The sequence below is a fragment of the Mobula birostris genome, chromosome 3 (assembly GCF_030028105.1).
Source record: "Mobula birostris isolate sMobBir1 chromosome 3, sMobBir1.hap1, whole genome shotgun sequence".
NCBI classification, from domain to species: domain Eukaryota; kingdom Metazoa; phylum Chordata; class Chondrichthyes; order Myliobatiformes; family Myliobatidae; genus Mobula; species Mobula birostris.
The window spans coordinates 200,878,843-200,899,789 of record NC_092372.1 but is presented as its reverse complement, the minus strand read 5'-3'; the positions used below and the strand labels follow the sequence as shown (position 1 = coordinate 200,899,789).

At 40.4% G+C, this 20,947-nt stretch overlaps 1 protein-coding gene across 4 annotated transcripts in view; it reads right to left on the bottom strand.

Annotated features, from left to right (window-relative positions):
* The window catches only part of pitrm1 (pitrilysin metallopeptidase 1), a 121,182-nt gene that overhangs the window by 81,857 nt on the left and 18,378 nt on the right, over positions 1 to 20,947 (bottom strand). For all 4 annotated transcript variants that reach the window (XR_011885511.1, XR_011885510.1, XR_011885509.1 and 1 more), the window contains exons 10-17: positions 20,498 to 20,626; positions 20,279 to 20,392; positions 18,067 to 18,163; positions 16,365 to 16,499; positions 11,921 to 12,059; positions 10,517 to 10,633; positions 8,680 to 8,812; positions 7,088 to 7,208 (exon numbers count right to left, since the gene is read on the bottom strand). Coding sequence is in view for 1 of the 4 variants with exons in the window: in XM_072253998.1 (XP_072110099.1) it covers positions 7,088 to 7,208; positions 8,680 to 8,812; positions 10,517 to 10,633; positions 11,921 to 12,059; positions 16,365 to 16,499; positions 18,067 to 18,163; positions 20,279 to 20,392; positions 20,498 to 20,626 (985 nt within the window). In the remaining 3 variants the exon portion in view is untranslated. The remainder of the gene's footprint in view (positions 1 to 7,087; positions 7,209 to 8,679; positions 8,813 to 10,516; positions 10,634 to 11,920; positions 12,060 to 16,364; positions 16,500 to 18,066; positions 18,164 to 20,278; positions 20,393 to 20,497; positions 20,627 to 20,947) is intronic.

The following is a 20,947-nucleotide window of genomic DNA, read 5'->3' as shown; positions in this document are numbered from 1 at the left end:
TGTACCTCCTACCTGATGGTAACAGTGAGAAAAGGACATGCTCTGGATGCTGGAGGTCCTTAATAATAGACACTGCCTTTCTGAGACTCTGCTCACTGAAGATGTCCCGGGTACTTTATAGGCTAGTGCCCAAGATGGAGCTGACTAGATTTACAACCTTCTGCAGCTTCTTTTGGTCCTGGGCAGTAGCCACCCCACCCCCATACCAGACAGCGATGCTCAGAATGCTCTCCACGGTACATCTACAGAAGTTTTTGAGTGTATTTGTTGACAAGCCAAATATCTTCAAACTCCTGTTGAAGTATAACCGCTGTCTTGCCTTTATAACTACATCGTTATGTTGGGACCAGGTTAGATCCTCAGAGATCCTGACACCCAGGAACTTGAAACTGCTCACTCCCTCCACTTCTGATCCCCCTATGAGGGTTCAGGGAGTTGGGTAGAAAGCTGAAAAGCAGGACCTCTAGGGTAGTGTTCTCAGGATTGCTGCCTGTGCCATGTGTTAAGAAGCGCAAGAATAGCATGATCAGGCATATTAATGCATGGCTGAGAGACTGGTGTAGGGGGCAGGGCTTTGGGTTCCTGGATGACTGGGGCCTCTTCTGGGGGAGGTACTAATTGTATAAAAAGGATGGGTTACACCTGAACCCAAAGGGATCCAATATCCGAGCAGGCAGCTTTAATACAGCTGTTAGGGAGGGTTTAAATTAATTTGGCAGGGGGATGGGAACCGGAGTGACAGGGCTGAGGAAGGGGGATACAGAAATACATCAAAGATAGCGTGCAACAGAGATGGAATGATTTACAGGGCAATAGAGGCGTGGTGCAGTTAAAACAGAAAACAACAAATACTGTACTGAAAGTGAAATATTTGAATGCACGCAGCATAAGAAATAAAATGGACGATCTTGAAATCCAGCTACAGATTGGCAAGTATGACACTGTGGCCATCTCTGAAACTTGGCTAAGGATGGCTGCCATTGGGAGCTGAACGTCCAAGGATATACGGTGTATCAGAAATATACGTTAGTAGGCAAAGGGGGTGGTGTGGCCCTGTGTATAAGAAATATTATTAAATCATTAGAAAGGATAACATAGGATCCGAAGGTGTAGAGTCTCTATGGGTTGAGTTAAGAAATGGCAAGGGTAAAAGGACCCTTATAGCAGTTGCATACAGGCCTCCAAACAGCAGCTGGGATGTGGATTACAGGAGATAGAAAAGGCATGTCAGAAGAGAAATGTCACGATAATCATTGAGGATTTTAACATGGAAGTCGAGTGGGGAAACCAGGCCAGTACTGGACCTCTAGAGAGAGAATTTGTAGAATGTCTAAGGGATGACTCTTTAGAACAGCTTGTTGTTGAGTCCTAGGGGATTGGTTGTGCTGGATTGGGTGTTGTGCAATGATCTGGAGAGCTTAAGGTTAAGGAACCCTTAGGGAACAGTGATTACAATATGATCGAGTTCATTTTGAAATTTGAGAAGGAGAAGCTAAATTCCACTGTGTTGGTATTTCAGTGGAATAAAGGAAATTACAATGGCATGAGGGGGGAACTGGCCAAAGTTGACTGGAAAGGGACACCAGCAGGAAGGACAACAGAGCAGCAATGGCTGGAGTTTCTGCAAAAGATGAGTGAAGTGCAAGACAGATATATTCCAAATAAGAAGAAATTTTCAAATGGAAGAAGGACACTTCCATGGCTGAAAAGTGAAGTCAGAGACAAAGTAAAAGCAAAAGACAGGGCATACAAGGAAGCCAAAACTAGTGGGAAGTTAGAGGACTGGGAAATTTTAAAAACTTGCAGAAGGAAACTAAGAGAGTCATTAGGAAGGAAAAGATGAAAGAAAGCTGGTGACTAATATCAAAGAAAATACTAAAAGCTTTTTTTAAAGTATATGAAAGGTAAAAGAGAGTTGAGGGTAGATATAGGACCAATAGAAAATAATGCTGGAGATATTGTAATGAGAGACACAAAGATGGCAGAGGAACTGAATGTGTATTTTGCATCAGTCTTCACAGTGGAAGACATCTGCAGTATACCAGACATTCAAGAGTGTCAGGGAAGTGAAGTATGTGCGGTGACAACTACGACTGAGAAGGTGCTTTGGAAGCTTAATGATCGGAGGGTGGATAAATCTTCTGCACCTGATGGAATGCACACTCAAGTTCTGAAGGAAGTAGCTGGAGAGATTGTGGAGGCATTAACGATGATCTTTCAAGAATAAATATATTTGGCATTGTGTCAGATGACTGGAAAATTGCAAATGTTACTCTGCTATTTAAGGAGGGTAGGAGGCAGCAGAAAGGAAACTATAGACCTGTTAACCTGACATCAGTGGTTCGGAAGTTGTTGGAATCGATTGTTAGGGATGAGATTACAGAGTACCTGGAGGTACATGACAAGATAGGCGAAAGCCAGCATGGTTTCCTGAAAGGAAAATCCTGCCTGACTAACCTACTGTAATTTTTTGAGAAAATTACAAGCAAGGTACACAAAGGAGATGCAGTAGATGTGGTGTACTTGGATTTTCAGAAGGCCTTTGACAAGGTGGCACACATGAGGCTGCTTAGCAAGTTAAGAGCTCAAGAAATTACAGGGAAGTTACTAGCATGGGCCGAGCATTGGCTATCAGCAGAAAACAGAGAGTAGAAATCAAGGGACCACATTCTGGCTGGCTGCCGATTACCAGTGGAGTTCTGCAGGGGTTGGTATTGGGACCGCTGCTTTTTACGATGTATGTCAATGATTTGGACTATGGGATTTGTGGCTAAATTTGCCGATGATACAAGGATAGATGGAGGAGCAGGTAGTATTGAGGAAACAGACAGCCTGCAGAGAGACTTAGCTTCTGTAGGGGAATGGGCAAAGATGTGGCAAATGAAAAACAATGTTGGAAGGTGTATGGTCATGCACTTTGGTAAAAGAAATAAACAGGCAGACTATTATTTAGACGGGGAGGGAATTCAAAATGCAGAGATGCAAAGCGAAATGGGAGTCCTTGTGCAGGATACCCTAAAGGTTAACCTCCAGTTTGAATCGGTAGTGAAGAAGGTGAATGCAATGTTGGCGTTCATTTCTAGAGGTACAGAATACAAGAGCAGCAATGTGATGTTGAGGCTCTATAAGGCACTCATGAGGCCACACTTGGAGTATTGCGTGCAGTTTTGGGCTCTTTATTTTAAAAAAGGATATACTGACATTGGACGCAAACAACAGGAATTCTGCAGATGCTGGAAATTCAAGCAACACACATAAAAGTTGCTGGTGAACGCAGCAGGCCAGGCAGCATCTCTAGGAAGAGGTGCAGTCGACGTTTCAGGACGAAACCTTTCGTCAGGACTAACTGAAGGAAGAGTGAGTAAGAGATTTGAAAGTTGGAGGGGGAGGGGGAGATCCAAAATGATAGGAGAAGACAGGAGGGGGAGGGATGGAGCCAAGAGCTGGACAGGTGATAGGCAAAAGGGATATGAGAGGATCATGGGACAGGAGGTCCGGGAAGAAAGACAAGACGGGGGGACCCAGAGGATGGGCAAGGGGTATATTCAGAGGGACAGAGGGAGAAAAAGGAGAGTGAGAGAAAGAATGTGTGTATAAAAATAAGTAACAGATGGGGTACAAGGGGGAGGTGGGGCATTAGCGGAAGTTAGAGAAGTCGATGTTCATGCCATCAGGTTGGAGGCTACCCAGACGGAATACAAGGTGTTGTTCCTCCAACCTGAGTGTGGCTTCATCTTTACAGTAGAGGAGGCCGTGGATAGACATGTCAGAATGGGAATGGGATGTGGAATTAAAATGTGTGGCCACTGGGAGATCCTGCTTTCTCTGGTGGACAGAGCGTAGATGTTCAGCAAAGCGGTCTCCCAGTCTGCGTCGGGTCTCGCCAATATATAAAAGGCCACATCGGGAGCACCGGACGCAGTATATCACCCCAGCCGACTCACAGGTGAAGTGTTGCCTCACCTGGAAGGACTGTTTGGGGCCCTGAATGGTGGTAAGGGAGGAAGTGTAAGGGCATGTGTATCACTCTCCTTTTTCTCCCTCTGTCCCTCTGAATATACCCCTTGCCCATCCTCTGGGTCCCCCCCGTCTTGTCTTTCTTCCCGGACTTCCTGTCCCATGATCCTCTCATATCCCTTTTGCCTATCACCTGTCCAGCTCTTGGCTCCATCCCTCCCCCTCCTGTCTTCTCCTATCATTTTGGATCTCCCCCTCCCCCTCCAACTTTCAAATCCCTTACTCACTCTTCCTTCAGTTAGTCCTGACGAAGGGTCTCGGCCTGAAACGTCGACTGCACCTCTTCCTAGAGATGCTGCCTGGCCTGCTGTGTTCACCAGCAACTTTTATGTATACTGACATTGGAGAGGGTTTAGAGAAGATTCAGAAGAATGATTCCAGGAATGAAAGGGTTACCGTGAGGAACGTCTGGCAGCACTTGGGCTGTATTCCCTGGAGTTCAGGAGAATGAGCGGGGATCTCATTGAAACATTCCGAATGTTAAAAGACCTGAACAGATTAGATATGGCAAAGTTATTTCCCATGGTAGGTGATTCTAGGACAAGAGGGCATGACTTCAGCATTGAAGGACGTCCATTTAGAACAGAGATGCGGAGAAATTACTTTAGTCAGAGGGTGGCAAATCTGTTGAACTTGCTGCCACAAGCGGCTGTGGAGGCCAAGTCATTGGGTACATTTAAGTCAGAGATAGATAGATTCTTGATTAGCCAGGACATCAAAGGGTATGGGAGAAGGCAAGGAAGTGGGGATGACTGGTAGAATTGGATCAGCCCATGATTGAATGGTGGAGCAGACTTAATGGGCAAAAAGGCCTACTTCTACTCCTATATCTTATGGTCTTAGGAACTTAATGTGCACCAAGTTGGAGCTCACAGTTTCTCCAAGTCACCAATCCTGAATCGATCTCACCCCGGGTTGCGTCAAATCACGGTCTCGCTCCAGGTCAAGTCCTACAACCTCTCCTTTCCTGCGTCTTCCCTCTTCATCTCCTCACAAACAAAAGCCACAAGTCCAACCTTAAGTGTCCCTCACCAGAGAATCCTCCCCTAAATTCAACCATCCTAATTGGATAGCACACATTTCTTCTCATCTCTTAACCTTGAACAATAACCCAAACAAGCTGAAAACGGAGCAAGCTGTAAACAAGCAACTCTTACAGAACTGCCAAAATGAAATATACACAGCATAACAGTAAAAATATGGTCCAGGGCCTTACAATAAGAAACAGGAGCAGGAGTAGGAGTAGGCCACCTGGCCCATTGAGCCTGCTCCACTATTAAATGTCATGACTGATCTGGCCATGGATTCATCTCCACCTACCTGCCTTTTCACTATAACCCTAACACTGAATGCTTCTCTGTCCAAAAACTCCCCTCTAATCATTTCTTTGCTATTGCTCTTCAACTGGCCACAGGCTATTTACTTTCTATTTGATTTTATTTAGCATGTAATATTAAAACTCTTCGCAATAGACATTTATCGATGCTCAAATACATCCTCATAATAAAGATCATCTTATGGTATGAGCTATCAGAAGCAACTGGAGAGGAATGTACAATTATGTTTAAAAACTTTTAGACAGGTATATGAATTAGAAAGGTTTAGAGGAATATACCCAAAGACAGGAAAATTGGATGAGCTCAGGAAGGCACCTTGATTAGCATGACATAAACACGGGAAAGCCTGCTGATGCTGGAAATCCAAAGCAACACACACATGTTGGAGGAGCTCAGCAAGTCAGATGACATCTATGGAAATGTAAAAACAGTCGGTGTTTTGGGATGAGACACTTCTTCAGGACTGGAAAAGGGTGAAGATGCCAGAATAAAAAGGAGGGGGGAGGGGAAGGACGATAGCTAGGTGATAGGTGAAGCCAGGCAGGCAGGAAAGGGAAAAGGGCTAGAGAGAAAGGAATCTGATTAAGAGCGGATAATGGACCATAGGAAAAAGGGAAAGGGGAGAGGACCCAGGGGGAGATGATAGGCAGGTGAGAAGAGATAAGAGACCAAAGTGGGGAATAGAAGAAAAGGGGAGCGGGAGGGAATTTTTTTTAACTGGAAGGAGAAATCAATATTCATGCCATCAGGTTGGAGGCAATCCAGACGGAATATAAGATGTTGCTCCTCCACCCCGATCGACACATTGAAGTGGGAGTGGGAATTGGAATTAAAATGTCTCGCCAGCGGGAAGTTCCACTTTTTGCAGATGGAGTGGAGGTGCTCAAAGAAGCAGCCCCCCGCTATTTACAACAGGTCTCACCAAAGTAGGAAGCCGCATCAGGAGCACCAGACACAATAGATGACCACATCAGACTTGCAGGTGAAGTGTTGCCTCACCTGGAAGGACTGTTTGGGGCCCTGAATGGAGGTGAGGGAGGTAGCGAATGCGAAGGTGTAGAATATTGGCTGCTTTCAGAGATAAGTGCAGGGAAGGGACGAATGGAAAAGGGAATCATGGAGGGAGCGATTCCTGCAAAAAGCAGGATGGGGGGGGAGGAGATAAAGATACATTTGGTGGTAGGATCTCTTTGGAGATGGTGGAAGTTGCTCATGGGATGGTAGGTAACGACGAGAGGAACTCTATCACTGTTAGGTAGCAGGAAGATTGGGTGAGTGCTGATGTTCGAGAAATGGAGATGTGGGTGAGGGCATCTTTGATGATGAAGGAAGAGAAACACCGTTCTTGGAAGAAGGGGAACATCTCTGATACCCTGGAAAGGACAGCTGATAGGCCTGCCCTTGCTGTATGTCTCTCTGAATCTTAATGTTAAAACTATGCCCTTGCAAAATATTTATGAGCATGAACACTACGATTGCCACCTCAACACAATGTTCCTTTTCAGGTTAGTACCTTCCATCGGCACTTAGATAGTTAACAATATAAAAATGATAGCCTTACCTTTTTCAAATGGAAAGCCCTCAACCACTAATTTTGCAGGTTTGAAATTCACGTAAAGTCTTGTTTGTTTACTTTAAATTTGAAAATGTTTGCTTTCCTAGTGTGGACAAATGTCATACCAAATACAGCTCATTCTGCTTAATATTTCTAGTTTAGATACAAAGCGTTGTACCTGTTCATACATATCCAAGTTTTCATTATCTTGGAGAATCTTAGGTGAGGCAGACATCCCTCCGGTCTTCAACTCAATCTGCTGTGCCTGCTCTCTATAATTTAAGTTCCCACAGCCCATTCTAAATAAATAAAAATTAAGTAAAATGTCAGTCTCTAAATTAAAGATTTGTATAATATCTTCTTTTTAAATCAATGTTAAGTTCTTGCAATCACAACCCAGATTTTATCAACAGTTAAATCACACCACAGGCCTCAAGAAACATTGTCCAAGAAGATGCCCCAATCTCCACTGTATGGATTTCACCTTCCCTGACATCGAGAAAATCACTCATTAAGCAGATCTAATAAACACTTAGACAATCACACTGAAGAGTTGAGAAATCAAAACTGGCACAAATAAACAGGCTTAAGGTAGCAAACACGAGGAAATCTGCAGATGCTGGAATTTCAAGCAACGCACATAAAAGTTGCTGGTGAACGCAGCAGGCCAGGCAGCATCTCTAGGAAGAGGTACAGTTGACATTTCGGGCCGAGACCCTTCGTCAGGACTAACTGAAAGAAGAGCTAGTAAGAGATTTGAAAGTGGGAGGGGGAGGAGGAGATCCAAAATGATAGAAGACAGGAGGGGGAGGGATGGAGCCAAGAGCTGGACAGCTGATTGGCTAAAGGGATATGAGAGGATCATGGGACAGGAGGCCTAGGGAGAAAGAAAATGGGGTAGGGGGGGAAAAACCCAAAGGATGGGCAAGTGGTATAGTGAGAGGGACAGAGGGAGAAAAAGGAGAGAGAGAGAAAAAGAATGTGTGTATATAAATAAATAACAGATAGGGTACGAGGAGGAGGTGGGGCATTAGCGGAAGTTTGAGAAGTCAATGTTCATGCCATCAGGTTGGAGGCTACCCAGACACAACACAGGTTGGAGGAACAACACCTCATATTCCGTCCCTCTCACTATACCCCTTGCCCATCCTCTGGGTTTTTTCCCCTCCTCCCTCCTTTTCTTTCTCCCTAGGCCTCCTGTCCCATGATCCTCTCATATCCCTTTTGCCAATCAACTGTCCAGCTCTTGGCTCCTTCCCTCCCCCTCCTGTCTTCTCCTATCATTTCGGAGCTCCCCCTCCCCCTCCCACTTTCAAATCTCTTACTAGCTCTTCTTTCACTTAGTCCTGACGAAGAGTCTCGGCCCAAAACGTCGACTGTACCTCTTCCTAGAGATGCTGCCTGGCCTGCTGCGTTCACCAGCAACTTTTATGTGTGAAGCTTAAGGTAGACAAAAGTAGCTTTTGCAAAATTTTTGAAATATTTAATCATTTAACAGTACACAAATATAGTTTTCTGAGACACAGGTTGTTGTTCAGTAATGATTTAGTATACTTTGTTATCTTTCATTTCTCAAGGTTTCAATGTTAGAGTATTTTTAAATAATTTAATTTCTCATTAATTCATTGATGTAATCAGGCAAAAAACTTCCGATTTTGTTTGAATAAGAATTCACCTGCCAGCTTTACAGGCACTGTGAGTAAATGCAAGATTTTCTTTTCATTACAACTGTAAGAGCTAACCTGAGCATCTATAACTTCATTAACTTACCTTGTAATCACATTGCAGAACAGTGGTACATATGGCTTCAGCTCTTCAGGCAAAGTATTAAGGCTAGTGAAAGCCCTAAAGTAAACAATGCCATTGGTTGGCTGATGACAATACTGAATGGGGACCTCTCCACCTAAATGGAAAGACAGCAGAATAAAGCCAACATAACAAAGTTTCAAAAGGTAAATTTAATGTAGTCAATAATTTACTATGAATGCCCATATCTCACTTTACTACAAATCTAAATAGACTCAAACTAATCTCATAATATTTAAACCTTTCTCTTGTTCCTCTATTTCCAAATTCAGCTATTTACTCAATCTGTTGAAGTACGTTTGCCAAACTTTGTGGCAAAGCTGGCGGATGATACGAAGATAGGTGGAGAGGTCGGTATTGCTGAGGAATCAATGCGATTGCAGCAGGACTCAGAAAATTTGGAATAGGCAAAAATGTGGCAGAAGGTTCAAACATCAGAGGTACAGAGGAATTTAGCAGTCCTCGTGCAAGAGTCCCAGAAGGTTTATTTACAGGTTGAGTCTGTGGTAAAGAAGGGAAGTGCAATGCTGGCATTTATTTCAAGGGAAATAGGATATGAAAGCAAGGAAATAATGCTGAGTCTTTATAAAACACTAGTCAGGCCGCACTTGGAGTATTGTCACAGCTTTGGGCCCCATATCTCAGAAAGGATGTGTTCTCATTGCAGAGGGTTCAGAGTAGGTTCATGAAGATGATTCTGAGAATGAAGGAGTTAACATGAGGAGCGTTTAGCAGCTTTGCGCTTGCACTCACTGGAATTTAGAAGAATGTGGGGGGGAGGTAGGATTTCATTGAAACCTACAGAAAGTTAAAAGGACTAGGTAGGGTGGATGTGGAGAGGATGTTTCCTATGTGGGGGTATCCAGAACTAGAGGACACAACCTCAGAATTGAGGGGTGACCCTTTAGAACAGAGGTAAGGAGAAATTTTTTAGCCAGAGAGCAGTAAATCTGTGGAATGCTCAGACAGCGGCAGAGGCAACGTCCATGGGTATAGTTAAGGTGGAAGTTGATTGTTTCTTGATCAGTCAGGGCATCGAAGGATATGGTGAGAAGGAAGGTGTATGTTGAGGGGGATCTGCGATCAGCTGTGATGGAATTCTGGAGTAGATTCGATGGGCTGAATGGCCCAATTCTGCTCCCATGTCTGACAGTCTTATGTTAGAATGACTCTTGGTTATCTTGAAATAAAGATGATGATTTCTTTTTAAGCAGAACTGACACAAATTATCAAATCAGTCTGTAAAGCAGAACTGGTACTTTATAAACTTTGACATTTGATGGTTCATAACAGTAATTTATTTTCCTCATCATAAGGCATTTGAGATTCGATCATAACCTTTATTTGCAAAATATAAGACTGATTTAATTTACAAAGTACTTCTCCAGACAAATTATAAAGGAAGATCTACATGCTCATTGATGGTGCTTTTGTGTAGCTGGTAGATTTATGTCTTCCAATAAGTAGTTAAACTGTTACTAATAATCCAAAGATGAAAATTTTATGCCAGGAAGACACTTTTAACACCATTGTTAACTGAACAAGATGTGAACAAAGAATCCACCCATCCTGGCAGATCTGACGAAAAGTAAACCAAGTGATCACTCATTGCTTTGTTCGTTCACAGGACATGGACAGCACTGTTAAAGTCATCATTTCATGTCTCTTCCTAATTATTCTTAAACTAATCCTTTGTAAGGGGAACAGAAGGTACACAAGAAACTTCTCACAGCCGTTCCAAGTATCAATATGTTTAAACTGCACTGAATTATGATAACCCTATGCAGGTTAACAATCTCACCTACACAATCCATCTGGACAGCTGTTAAAGGAAATGTTTGCTGAATATCAGAAATTTTAAGTGCTGGAAGACAAGACGCATCTTGAGATGTACTCTGTGCAGCTATCAGTTCGAGTCCTGAGAAAGTATGAAGATGTTACGTAATTAATCACATTGCCCATTGATACTTTAAAACATCTTATCAATGACAAAACACAGTAAGTATTACTATTGTAATAAACAAACAAAATTGCTACAGTATCTAATGCCAAAAAACTGAATAAATCTTCATACTAGTATCATCTTTAAGTATCACTACTAAATCTCTTCCTGAAGCTTTGCAAAAGGCTAGTATCCAGGTTGAGCAGGTAATTAGGAAAGATAACGATGTTATCATCTATTGTGAAGAGAGATAAATACAAAAGAAAGGCGGTAATGCTCAAGTTAGATAAGGCAATAGTGAGGCAATATGTGAGGTACTGTATACAGTATCAGTCTCCTTATTTAAAGTAGATACTTATGTGTTGGAAGTGGATAAGAAATGGTTTACTAAACAAGTTTCTGGAACAGGTGGGATATCTTACTAGGAAAGTTTGTGCAGATCAAACATGCACCTGCTGTAGTTTAAAGGAGCTAGAGCAGACGACTGTAATACACAAGGTCCTGATGAACCCTGATTAGGTTGATGAGAGCAGGCTAGTTCTTGTAAGTGAACCTAGAGCTAAGGGTTTGAAAATAAGGAGCTGGCTAAGGAAGTTGAAGGTTTTTTTCCCGAGTTTTGAAATTCTCTTTATCAAAGGATATTAGGGGAGAAGAAAATACACACTTGATAAACAAAGGGATAATAGGTTATCATAAGCAGACAGGAATGCAAAGTTAGATTTAAACACATTTTAATTCAAAGTCCATCAAATTAATTCTTAACCTGAGCATCCAAATATTTCTGCAATAGCGTTTGCCTACACTCCATGGACAACACAACTTTTGATTTGAACAATGAATGCATTTTAATCTATGATATGCTGTAGATGTTTTAGTCTGTCTAAACAATGTACAAGATGAAGTTAGCGGTTTAAGATTTTAACACAAAGTCCTGCAAGTCCCTGGAATTAGGAGTCTGAGAGTGGAGTGAGCAAACATTCCAGAATTGTAAGTCACCAACGTTTCCCCTACTACTTATCCATAGATGTCTTGTACCGATAGTAGAGGTACAATGTCCTCCAGGAGTAAATAGCAGACTATAATTTGCTGCTTTGTATTCAAAACGACCACTTGGGGTGGGGGTGGGGGTGGGGGGCTAGTTACAGGTGCTTGTGAACGTAACATTAACATTGCAGTTTCAGCATCTTTCAGATTAATGGGAAATTAGTAATTAAAATTAAAAATATTAATACAATATCAGCCCCAACCACTAGAGAAAGTCACCTTTTTCATATATCTCTTTCTTTTCTTCCATTGATAGGGAGATGACCTTCTCTTCCAGTGTTCTTTTTTCAGTTTTAGCTTGATTTTTCAAATAACCTTCATCCGGACTCATTGACAAGGCTAGTTGGTGAGGATTTTCCTGTATTACAATAAACATCCAAAATTATGGTTATATTATGACACCAAAACACTCCATCAGAAAGTAATATCACCAATGATTTATGAAGGAAGTAGCTAGCTTTGAAGGAGGTAGTCAGCTATGCAGCCTTCAATGTTGATAAGCAGTTTTGGGTTCTTAGCAAAAAGTGGATGTGCTGGCAATGGAGTGTTCAGAGAAGGATCACGAATATAATCCTGGGAATGAAACGGTTAACAGATATCTGAGGAGCACATGATGACTCTGGGCCTGTATTTGCTGGAGCTTAAAAGAATGAGGGGGAGCTCAAAGAAATCTGTCAAACATTGAAAGGTCTAGGAAGAGTGGATGTGGAGATGATGTATCATATAATAGGGAAGTCTAGGACAAGAGGGCACAGCCTCAAAATACAAAGGCATCCCTTTAGGACAGAGATGAGGAGGTATTTCTTTAGCCAGAGGGTGGTGATGAATGGGTGGAGTGCTTTGCCAGACAACAGTTGAGATCAAGCCATTGGGTATATTTAAGTCAGAGGTTGGTAAGTTCTTGAATAGTAGGGGCTTCATGGGTCACTGGGAGAAGGTAGGAGAATTGGGTTGAGAGGAATAATAAATCACTCCCGATGGAATGGCAGAGTAGACTCTGTGGGCCAAATGGCCTAATTCTCCTATATCTTGTGGTCAAAGTGTGGAAGAAAATATGACTTGTTTTCAAAATAACAGCTGTTCATGATTTATATTGAAGAAATCTGTTAGAAGACATGCAAAAAATTACTCAATCCTCAACTCGAGATGAGATAGAAATAAACTAAAAATTTGGAAGAAGGGTGGCATTACTAAGCATTATGAGAGAATAAATTACAGGTTGACTATTCTTTATCCAAAATGCTTGGGGCCAGTTTTGGATTTGGAATACATAATGAAGTAGCTTGGGATTGCCACCATTTTGGACTCTATATTTATGCGCTACCAGTAAGCAGTCTTTGTTTTTCACTTGTTCATCACACGTATGCATTAAACAGTAAAAGATATTATATACCATTAATATAGTGAAAATATAATGTGTGCAGGGTACCAAAAGCAGCATCAGAAGCATACGTGAATCTAACTGTTGAACATCAACACACAGCAGCAATCTTTAAGGTTCCACATATGATGTTATGTTTTGATTAAAAGGCTACAGTATACGATCCTTGTATTTTACTTTTTTAAGGTTTTATGTAAGGCATAAAAACAATCAGGATTGTAGACTAGCTTTGGTGTTACATGTTCATCAGCAACAGTCATGGCAAATTCATCAATGAAGTTCTCACAACACACACAAAATGCTGGTGGAACGCAGCAGGCCAGGCAGCATCCATAGGAAGAACCTGACTGCTGAATATACACAATTACATTCAATTTTCAGTTCATCATGATAGATATTTGCTTGTTTCATGATCAGCATACTGTTAATTGGAATCAGTTCAGTCCAAAGCTGACAAATCCAGTCTTTCAATACATGACTGAGATTTTTATTTCTTGCTTTATGCAGTGTTGTTCTACTTCTCAACAACTTCTGTTAATTACATATGTGAGGTCCCTTCTCAAAACTGTCTGTGGCATGCAGAGACCTGCATATCGCTTGGGAACCTTCCCAGTGCCTTGTCGAATTTTACATTTGTGACACCATGTCAGTGCTCAAAAAAATTTTGGATTTCCAGAGATTTTCGGATTTTGGATTTTCAGTAAAGGGGTACTCAATATGTAGTAGTTACACTAATTAACTGGTTCATGTACTTGAGCAACTTAACAAGAGCCTCTAAAAAAATTACAGTTGAACATAATAGTACTTAAAACATTTGCAAGGATTAACTAAAAAAAAATACATGCACTACAGAACCTATGGCACTGGATTTTGAAGTCTCAGGGTAACAAATACTATTATATCCTTTGTCAATCGTTTTTTCATGGAAACAAACAAACATGGGAGATGAAAAGGGGGAATGCTTAAGTTGCTAGTTGTCTTAAAATACCAACAACAGGGAATAGAAATTGAAACTGCCTGTCCTCCAATGCCATGATACATGTTTAGTTTTGAAGGTGACAACCAAATACTTTCAAAAGCAAAAAAGATATACAGTGCCTACAAAGAGTATTCAGCCCTCTTGGAAGTTTTCATGTTTCATTGTTTTATAACACTGAATCTCTAGATTTAATTTTTCTTTTCTTGACACTGATCAACAGAAAAAGACTCTTTCACGTCAAAGTAAAACAGATCTCTACAAAGTGATCTAAATTAATTAAAAATATAAAACACAAAATAATTGATTGCATAAGTATTCATCCCTTTTAATATGACACACCAAATCATCACTGGAGCAGCCATCTGGTTTTAGAAGTCATATAATTAGTTAAATGTTGATCCCCTGTGTGCAGTCAAGATGTTTCAATTGATTGTAGTAAAAATACACCTGTATCTGGAAAGTCCACCTGCTGGTGAGTCAGTATCCTGGCAAAAATGACATCATAAAGATGAAAGAACACTCCAAGCAATTCCATGAAAAGGTTATTGAAAAGCACAAGTCAGCAGATGGATACATGAAAATTTCCAAGTCACTGAATATCCTTCGGTATACAGGAAAATCAATCAAGAGATGGAAAAAATGTCTCAGCTGTAAATCTGCCTGAAGTAGGCCTTCCTCAAAAACTGAGTGATGTGCAAGAAGGTGACTAGTGAGAAAGGCACCAAGAGACCTATGATAGTTCTGGAGGAGTTACAAGCTTCAGTGGCTGAGATGGAAGAGGCTACACATACAACTGTTGCCTGGGTGCTTCACCAGTTGCAGCTTTATGGGAGAAAAGCAAAGGGTTAACATCGTAAACCAGCAAGTTGTTTGTTATGTCCCCCTGCTCACTGGAACATGGAGTCACCTCTTTCTCCCTTATTAGGAGAGAGAGAGCCTGTAGCATGTTGAATTATCGGGTGAACAATGTAGTCTTTGAGGTAATTGCAAGTTTGTGTCTTTGCTATTGCTTTGCTCACGCTTGAGTGTTAGTAGCAAGTGCGCTTTATTTTTGCCGGTGGGGGGAGGGGGATTGTTGCTCACTGCTGCTTACACGAGGGAGGGAGGGGAGCTGGGGGAGGGGGCTTTGCGGTTCTAACATTTAACTGTCGTTCATTCTTGGGGCACTCCTCTGTTTGTGTGGATGGTTGCGAAGAAAAAGTATTTCAGGATGTATATTGTATACATTTCTCTGACATTAAATTGTACCTTTGAATCCTTTGAGAAGGCTACTGTTGAAAAAAACATATGAAATCTCAGCTTAAGTTTGCCAAAGGCATGTGGGACACACTGAAGTCAGCTGGAAGGAGGTTCTATGGTCTGATGAAACCAAAATTAAGCTTTTTGGCCATCAGACTAAACACTATGCTAGGCAAAAGCCAAACACCCCACATCATCAAAAACACACCATCCCTATTGTGAAGCTTGGTGGTGGCTGCATCATGTTGTGGGGATGCTTCGCTGCAGCGGACCCTGGTAGGCTTGTGAAGTTAAAGGGTAAAATTCATGCAGCAAAATACAGGGAAATCTTGATGCAGTGTGCAAGAGAACTGCGGCTTGGGAGAAGATTTGTTTTCCTGCAAGACAATGACCTCAAGCGTAAAGCCAAAGCTACAAAGGAACTGCTTAAAAACAACAAAGTTATTATCCTGAAGTGGTCAGGTCAGAATCCAGACCTTAATCCAATTAAGAATTTATGGCTAGACTTGAAAAGGGCTGTTCACTCACAATCCCCATGCAATCTAACAGAGCTTGAACAATTTTGTAAAGAACAGGGAAAATTTGGTGTCCAGATGTGCAAAGCTGATAGAGGACTATACACACAGAATCAAAGCTGTAACTGCTGCCAAAGGTGTATCTACTAAATACAGACTTGAAGTTGGTGAATACTTATGCAATCAATTCTTTTGTGTCTTATATTTGAAATTATTTTAGAGTTTTGTTTTCACTTTGACATGAGAGCCCTTTACTGTTATTCAGTGTAAAAAAAATACAAAATTAAATCCACTGTGATTCAATGTTGTAAAACAATAAAGCATGAAAACCTCCGGCAGGGGGGGGTGAGTACTTTTTATACGCACTGTATTTATTATAAATTTTTAAATAAAGATGAAATTATTCTAAATAACGCAAGCTCATGAAATGAAAACTATTAAGGTAACTGGAGAATGCACCCTAACAGGTGTATGTAACAAGTTAATATTGACTGATAAGTTTTGGAGATAAGCATTTTACAATGAATAAAACAAGTTCATTGTCCTTACCTTGAAATAGTGCTTGATTTTATCCTGCAAGAAACAAGGATTTTCTTTCAGGCATTCTCTAAACCTTGTCACCTTTTCACTAATCTGCAGCATCTCTATAGGATCCCCATCATGATTCCAGTTTGTTGCAACATACTAGACAAAGAAAAATCAATGATTGTTATTTTAATTTCAGACAAATTGAATTAAGAATCACACTAATCAAGCAGAATATAGAGAAACATTCCAAGCAAAAAAATCTTTAAAATTATACATTATATTGCTCCAGTAAGTCAACAGGTCTCTAAATTTAAGACTGTTTGTACATACCATCCCAGAGTAAAAAATGGGTTTTATTCTTCCAAATGCCCACAAATCAATTTTGTCCATAAGTCAAGAAAAACACAAAAAATACTCAATATTGCACCTATATCTTCATAGTACTGTAATAAATGACATCAAAAGCACATAAGACTGGTAAGAAAGACATAATAAGTGGAAATAAAGGAAAACTAGTTCTGTGGTCTGTAATAAACTATTTTTGCACATCTGATTCCAGTAATATTACGGAATTTCACTTGCGTGTAGCTGTGTTCATAAATTATGTTGTTCCTTAAACTGGGAAAAAAACTATTTATTTCCTTATTTTTCTTCAGCAATGTCCCAAGTAGAAAGTTTTTACTGTATACTTCATAATTTAACCACAATGATTTTATCTTGCAATAAGATTGAATTCCCTCATCCTGACAACTATCCTATCTACGGCCTTAATGTGATGCTCAGTACTGCATCCATTTCTGAGTTCTGATCAATTGACAGGTCATTTTCTTGATTTTGTATCCAATTATGACTGTTTGACAGATAGGGAAAAAGGGGTGGCAAAAAGAGATCTGTGGCTGCAGTTTCCAGCAGATTTAAATGGAAATGCATTCCAGGTATTTTGAGTTCATTTCTCAGTTAAACTGCCAATTGAGTAAGGAAGGAAGAAGTATGGAGCAGAATAATGGGATGGTGTTGCCCAATCCATCAATTTAGATTTTTGCCAAATGTACATTTTGAACTGATGCTATCTACTCATCTGGGCCATTAGTGAGCACACGAGTGCTCCTCCTGTTCACAGTCCAATAGATACTGCTTTTCAGCAGCATATTAACCAAGGTCCAAAAAGAGTGAGCTTAGAGGCATCAAAATGAAGAGGTACATTGATGGAAAAAAGCAACCTTAAAATTATTTTAATGAGTTACCACATCCCAAGGGCATGCAAACTGCCTGCCCATACAATTTACCCACACCGACCAGCCTTCCATAGGCAAGTTGCATTCACGTGTGATTCCTGAATTCAGTTATCCCAATAAGAATGTGTTTACTACATTTAACAGCTGTCATACATAAATTTCTGCAATTAAAGTCAGCAACTCTGAAGCCAGACTAATTGTATACACCTAAAAGTGTTGACTCCATAATATATTATTCGTTCAACATGAAAATGTTCAGCATTGCTCACTATCAATTTTATTACTTTAACAATACAAGAAATAATTCACTTTAAAAATGTTGATTTCAAACAGTTCACAATACACATGTTCGCATCATAGCGATTACTATTACAGAATGCATTAACTTTAATTATACCACCCCCTAGTGGCACATTCACAATATTATTCACAGTACACACTAATGTGGCTCTGACGCCATCATGTGGATAAGGTAAACATCAACTTACTGATGCCAATGAAAGGCCAAAATTGGTGGTCTGGTGTTTCAACTGAATTTCAATCTTGTGAAGGAGTGCTTCTATTCTCTCTTCCTCAAATCCTTTCCTTTTAATTTAGAAAAAAAAAATGAAATGTTACACGTGAAAGTGAGCACTCAAGGAAATATTTATGACATGGGCATGCAAAGGGTAGACAGTAGATCGTCTTGTCTAAGTCTAGAGGGCACAGTGTATGATAGAGGGCAAGAGAATCTGGGGAAGGGGGTGAATATTCAAGTATCTAAACAAGCATTTGATTGTCAAAGAAAGACGACCACAGAGTGAATGTTGGTAAATGGGATCAGAATAGGTGGTCAACATGAAAAATAGACCACAAGATACTGAGCAAAATTAGGCCATTTGATCCAATGAGTGCTTTGCTATTCAATTATGACTAACATTTTTTCTCAACTCCATTCTACCGCCTTTTTCTTGTAATCCCTTTACCAATCACGTACTATCTTTTTCTACCTTAAATACACCCAATGGCTTGGGCTCCATGGCCCTCTATGGCAATAAATTCCACAAGTTCACCACCCTCTCATGAAGAAGTTCTACCTCAGCTCAGTTTTAAAAAGTCATCCTTTTATTTGGAAAATGCGCCCTTAGATCCTAGACTCTCCTCTTAATGGAAACATCTCCTCTACGTCTACACTATCCAGGCATTACAATATCAAGTATGTTTAAATGAGATTCCCACCTCCCATCCTTCTGTACTCCATCAAGTCTATTTATTTATTTAGAGATACAGCACGGAACAGGCCCTTCCGGCTCTTTGAGTCACATCGCACAGCAACCTCGATTTAATCTTAACCGAATCACAGGACAACTTAAAATGACCAATTAACCTACCAACCAGTATGTCTTTAGACTGTGGGAGGAAACTAGAGCACCCGGAGGAAACCCACGCTTAAACTCCTTAAAGGCAGTAGCGTGAATTGAGCCCTGGGCTACCTGTAATATAAAGCATTGTGCTAACCACTACAGTAGTGTAGTGATGATGCCAATCAAGGAATAGATTATTGGGAGATTACAGGGAAGTCAGTTTTTCTTCCTCATTTACTTATTATTGTTAGGTCTAGAAATTTAGTTGCACCAGCCTGCTGTTAACAACTTGGTGTAGGCAGCAATCCCTACATAGAAGTTGAGTGATGGACATGATTATACAAAGGGCATAATAAATAGAGAATTTATGAAATCACACAGAATCTATTGTAAGCATATACAATTTTCATGACATCTTGTCAACAGAACAGGTGACCAATGTCATCAACATATATAAGAGGAGCAAGATGGCGCTGGTGAGACAGTGACATTTTGTGGGTGGCTAACAATACTAACTATCCTACTAAATATACTTTTTACTGGACTATGATCATTGTAATCTACAATCTGTAATTTCTCTTTTGGAATTGTGCTTTTGAACTGTCCATACAACCAGGCATTTTTGCAATATCCTGAAGGATTTAGTGAATTGAGCTGTCGAGAACGTAGTTACTGCCATGGTGGCTATTGCTGGAGTGGACTTCAGACTGGATTGAAACTTGGGGCCAGACTGGAGCAGCAGAACCTGGGCCCAAAAGTGAGAAATAAACTGATATTTAACTGATTCAAGGGTCGAGACCAAGAAAGAAGGATGAACTGGTGTTCAGTGCACTATACCGCGAAGTTTTAATCACCTTAGTGCTGAACTGAATCTGCAGCTGCAGGCTGCAGCTATAGGCACTTGCCTCAATGCCGAACTGGTTTCATGGCTGTGGTCTCACTTACGGTGACTCTGCGGTGTGTGTATTATTTGCTTACTTTTTTATTGTTCACACAATTTGTTCTTTTTTGGCAAATTGGATGTTAGACAGTTTTTGTGATGTGGGTTTGTTCATGGATCTATTGTGTTTCTTTATTTTGTGGCTGTCTGTAAGATGAATCTCAAGATTGTATATGGTATACATACTTCATTAATATATGTACCTTGAACTTTGAATACCAAAGTATTCAGAAGAGCACAAGTCTTCCATTTAGTAAGGAACAGACTGTCATCACTGCAGTATTGTGTTTTTAGTACTGAAGACGATACAGGAACATACTGGGGCAGCATCATCTGTGCAAAGTATATTTTTCAACTCTAATACATTGCATCACTGTAATTAAACTATACATTATGTTTATGGAGTAGGTTACGCACTCAATTACTTCGTCAATTACTTCCTCGATGATCTGCTTCACAGTTTTAATGTCTTCTTCTGCGATGCCTTGCAGCCCAATACTAAAGCACGCCTCTCTTGTGCTCCCATCATATCTGGAAAACCAAACATATTTTTCTTAAGCAACTGTGAAGTACAGTATAAACAAACTAGTGGCTAACAGTTCAAAAGTACGAAATAAACAGGAAAACTAATCTTACCCAACAACAGGAGCAAAGTCTGTGCCAATCCTGGCATCAATCAATGCTTTATAAAAGGGGGAATTGGGTCCAGAAACCAGTAAAGATGATATAAGACTTAGGACGAATGTTTCAAAAGTATCGGTGATGCTATGGAAATACATTTAAAAACATTTTTAGGCAACATGCAATTAATATAATACATTAAAGCTTTCAAAATGAACTGCTATATGGTGCTGTAAAACTAGTTATAGTTATGGTAAAACTCCATTAATCCAGCACACTTGGAACTTCAGTGTGGGGGACCAAAAGATTTTTCAGACTAAAGGATGAGATTAATATTTTAACATATCGTCAATTCACTGTTCTTTATATAAAACAAAAGCAAAATACTGCATGCGGTGGAAACATGAAATAAAAACAAAATTCAGATGTTGGAGGTAGTTTTTTTTTCCTGCTGGGTTGGTGGTA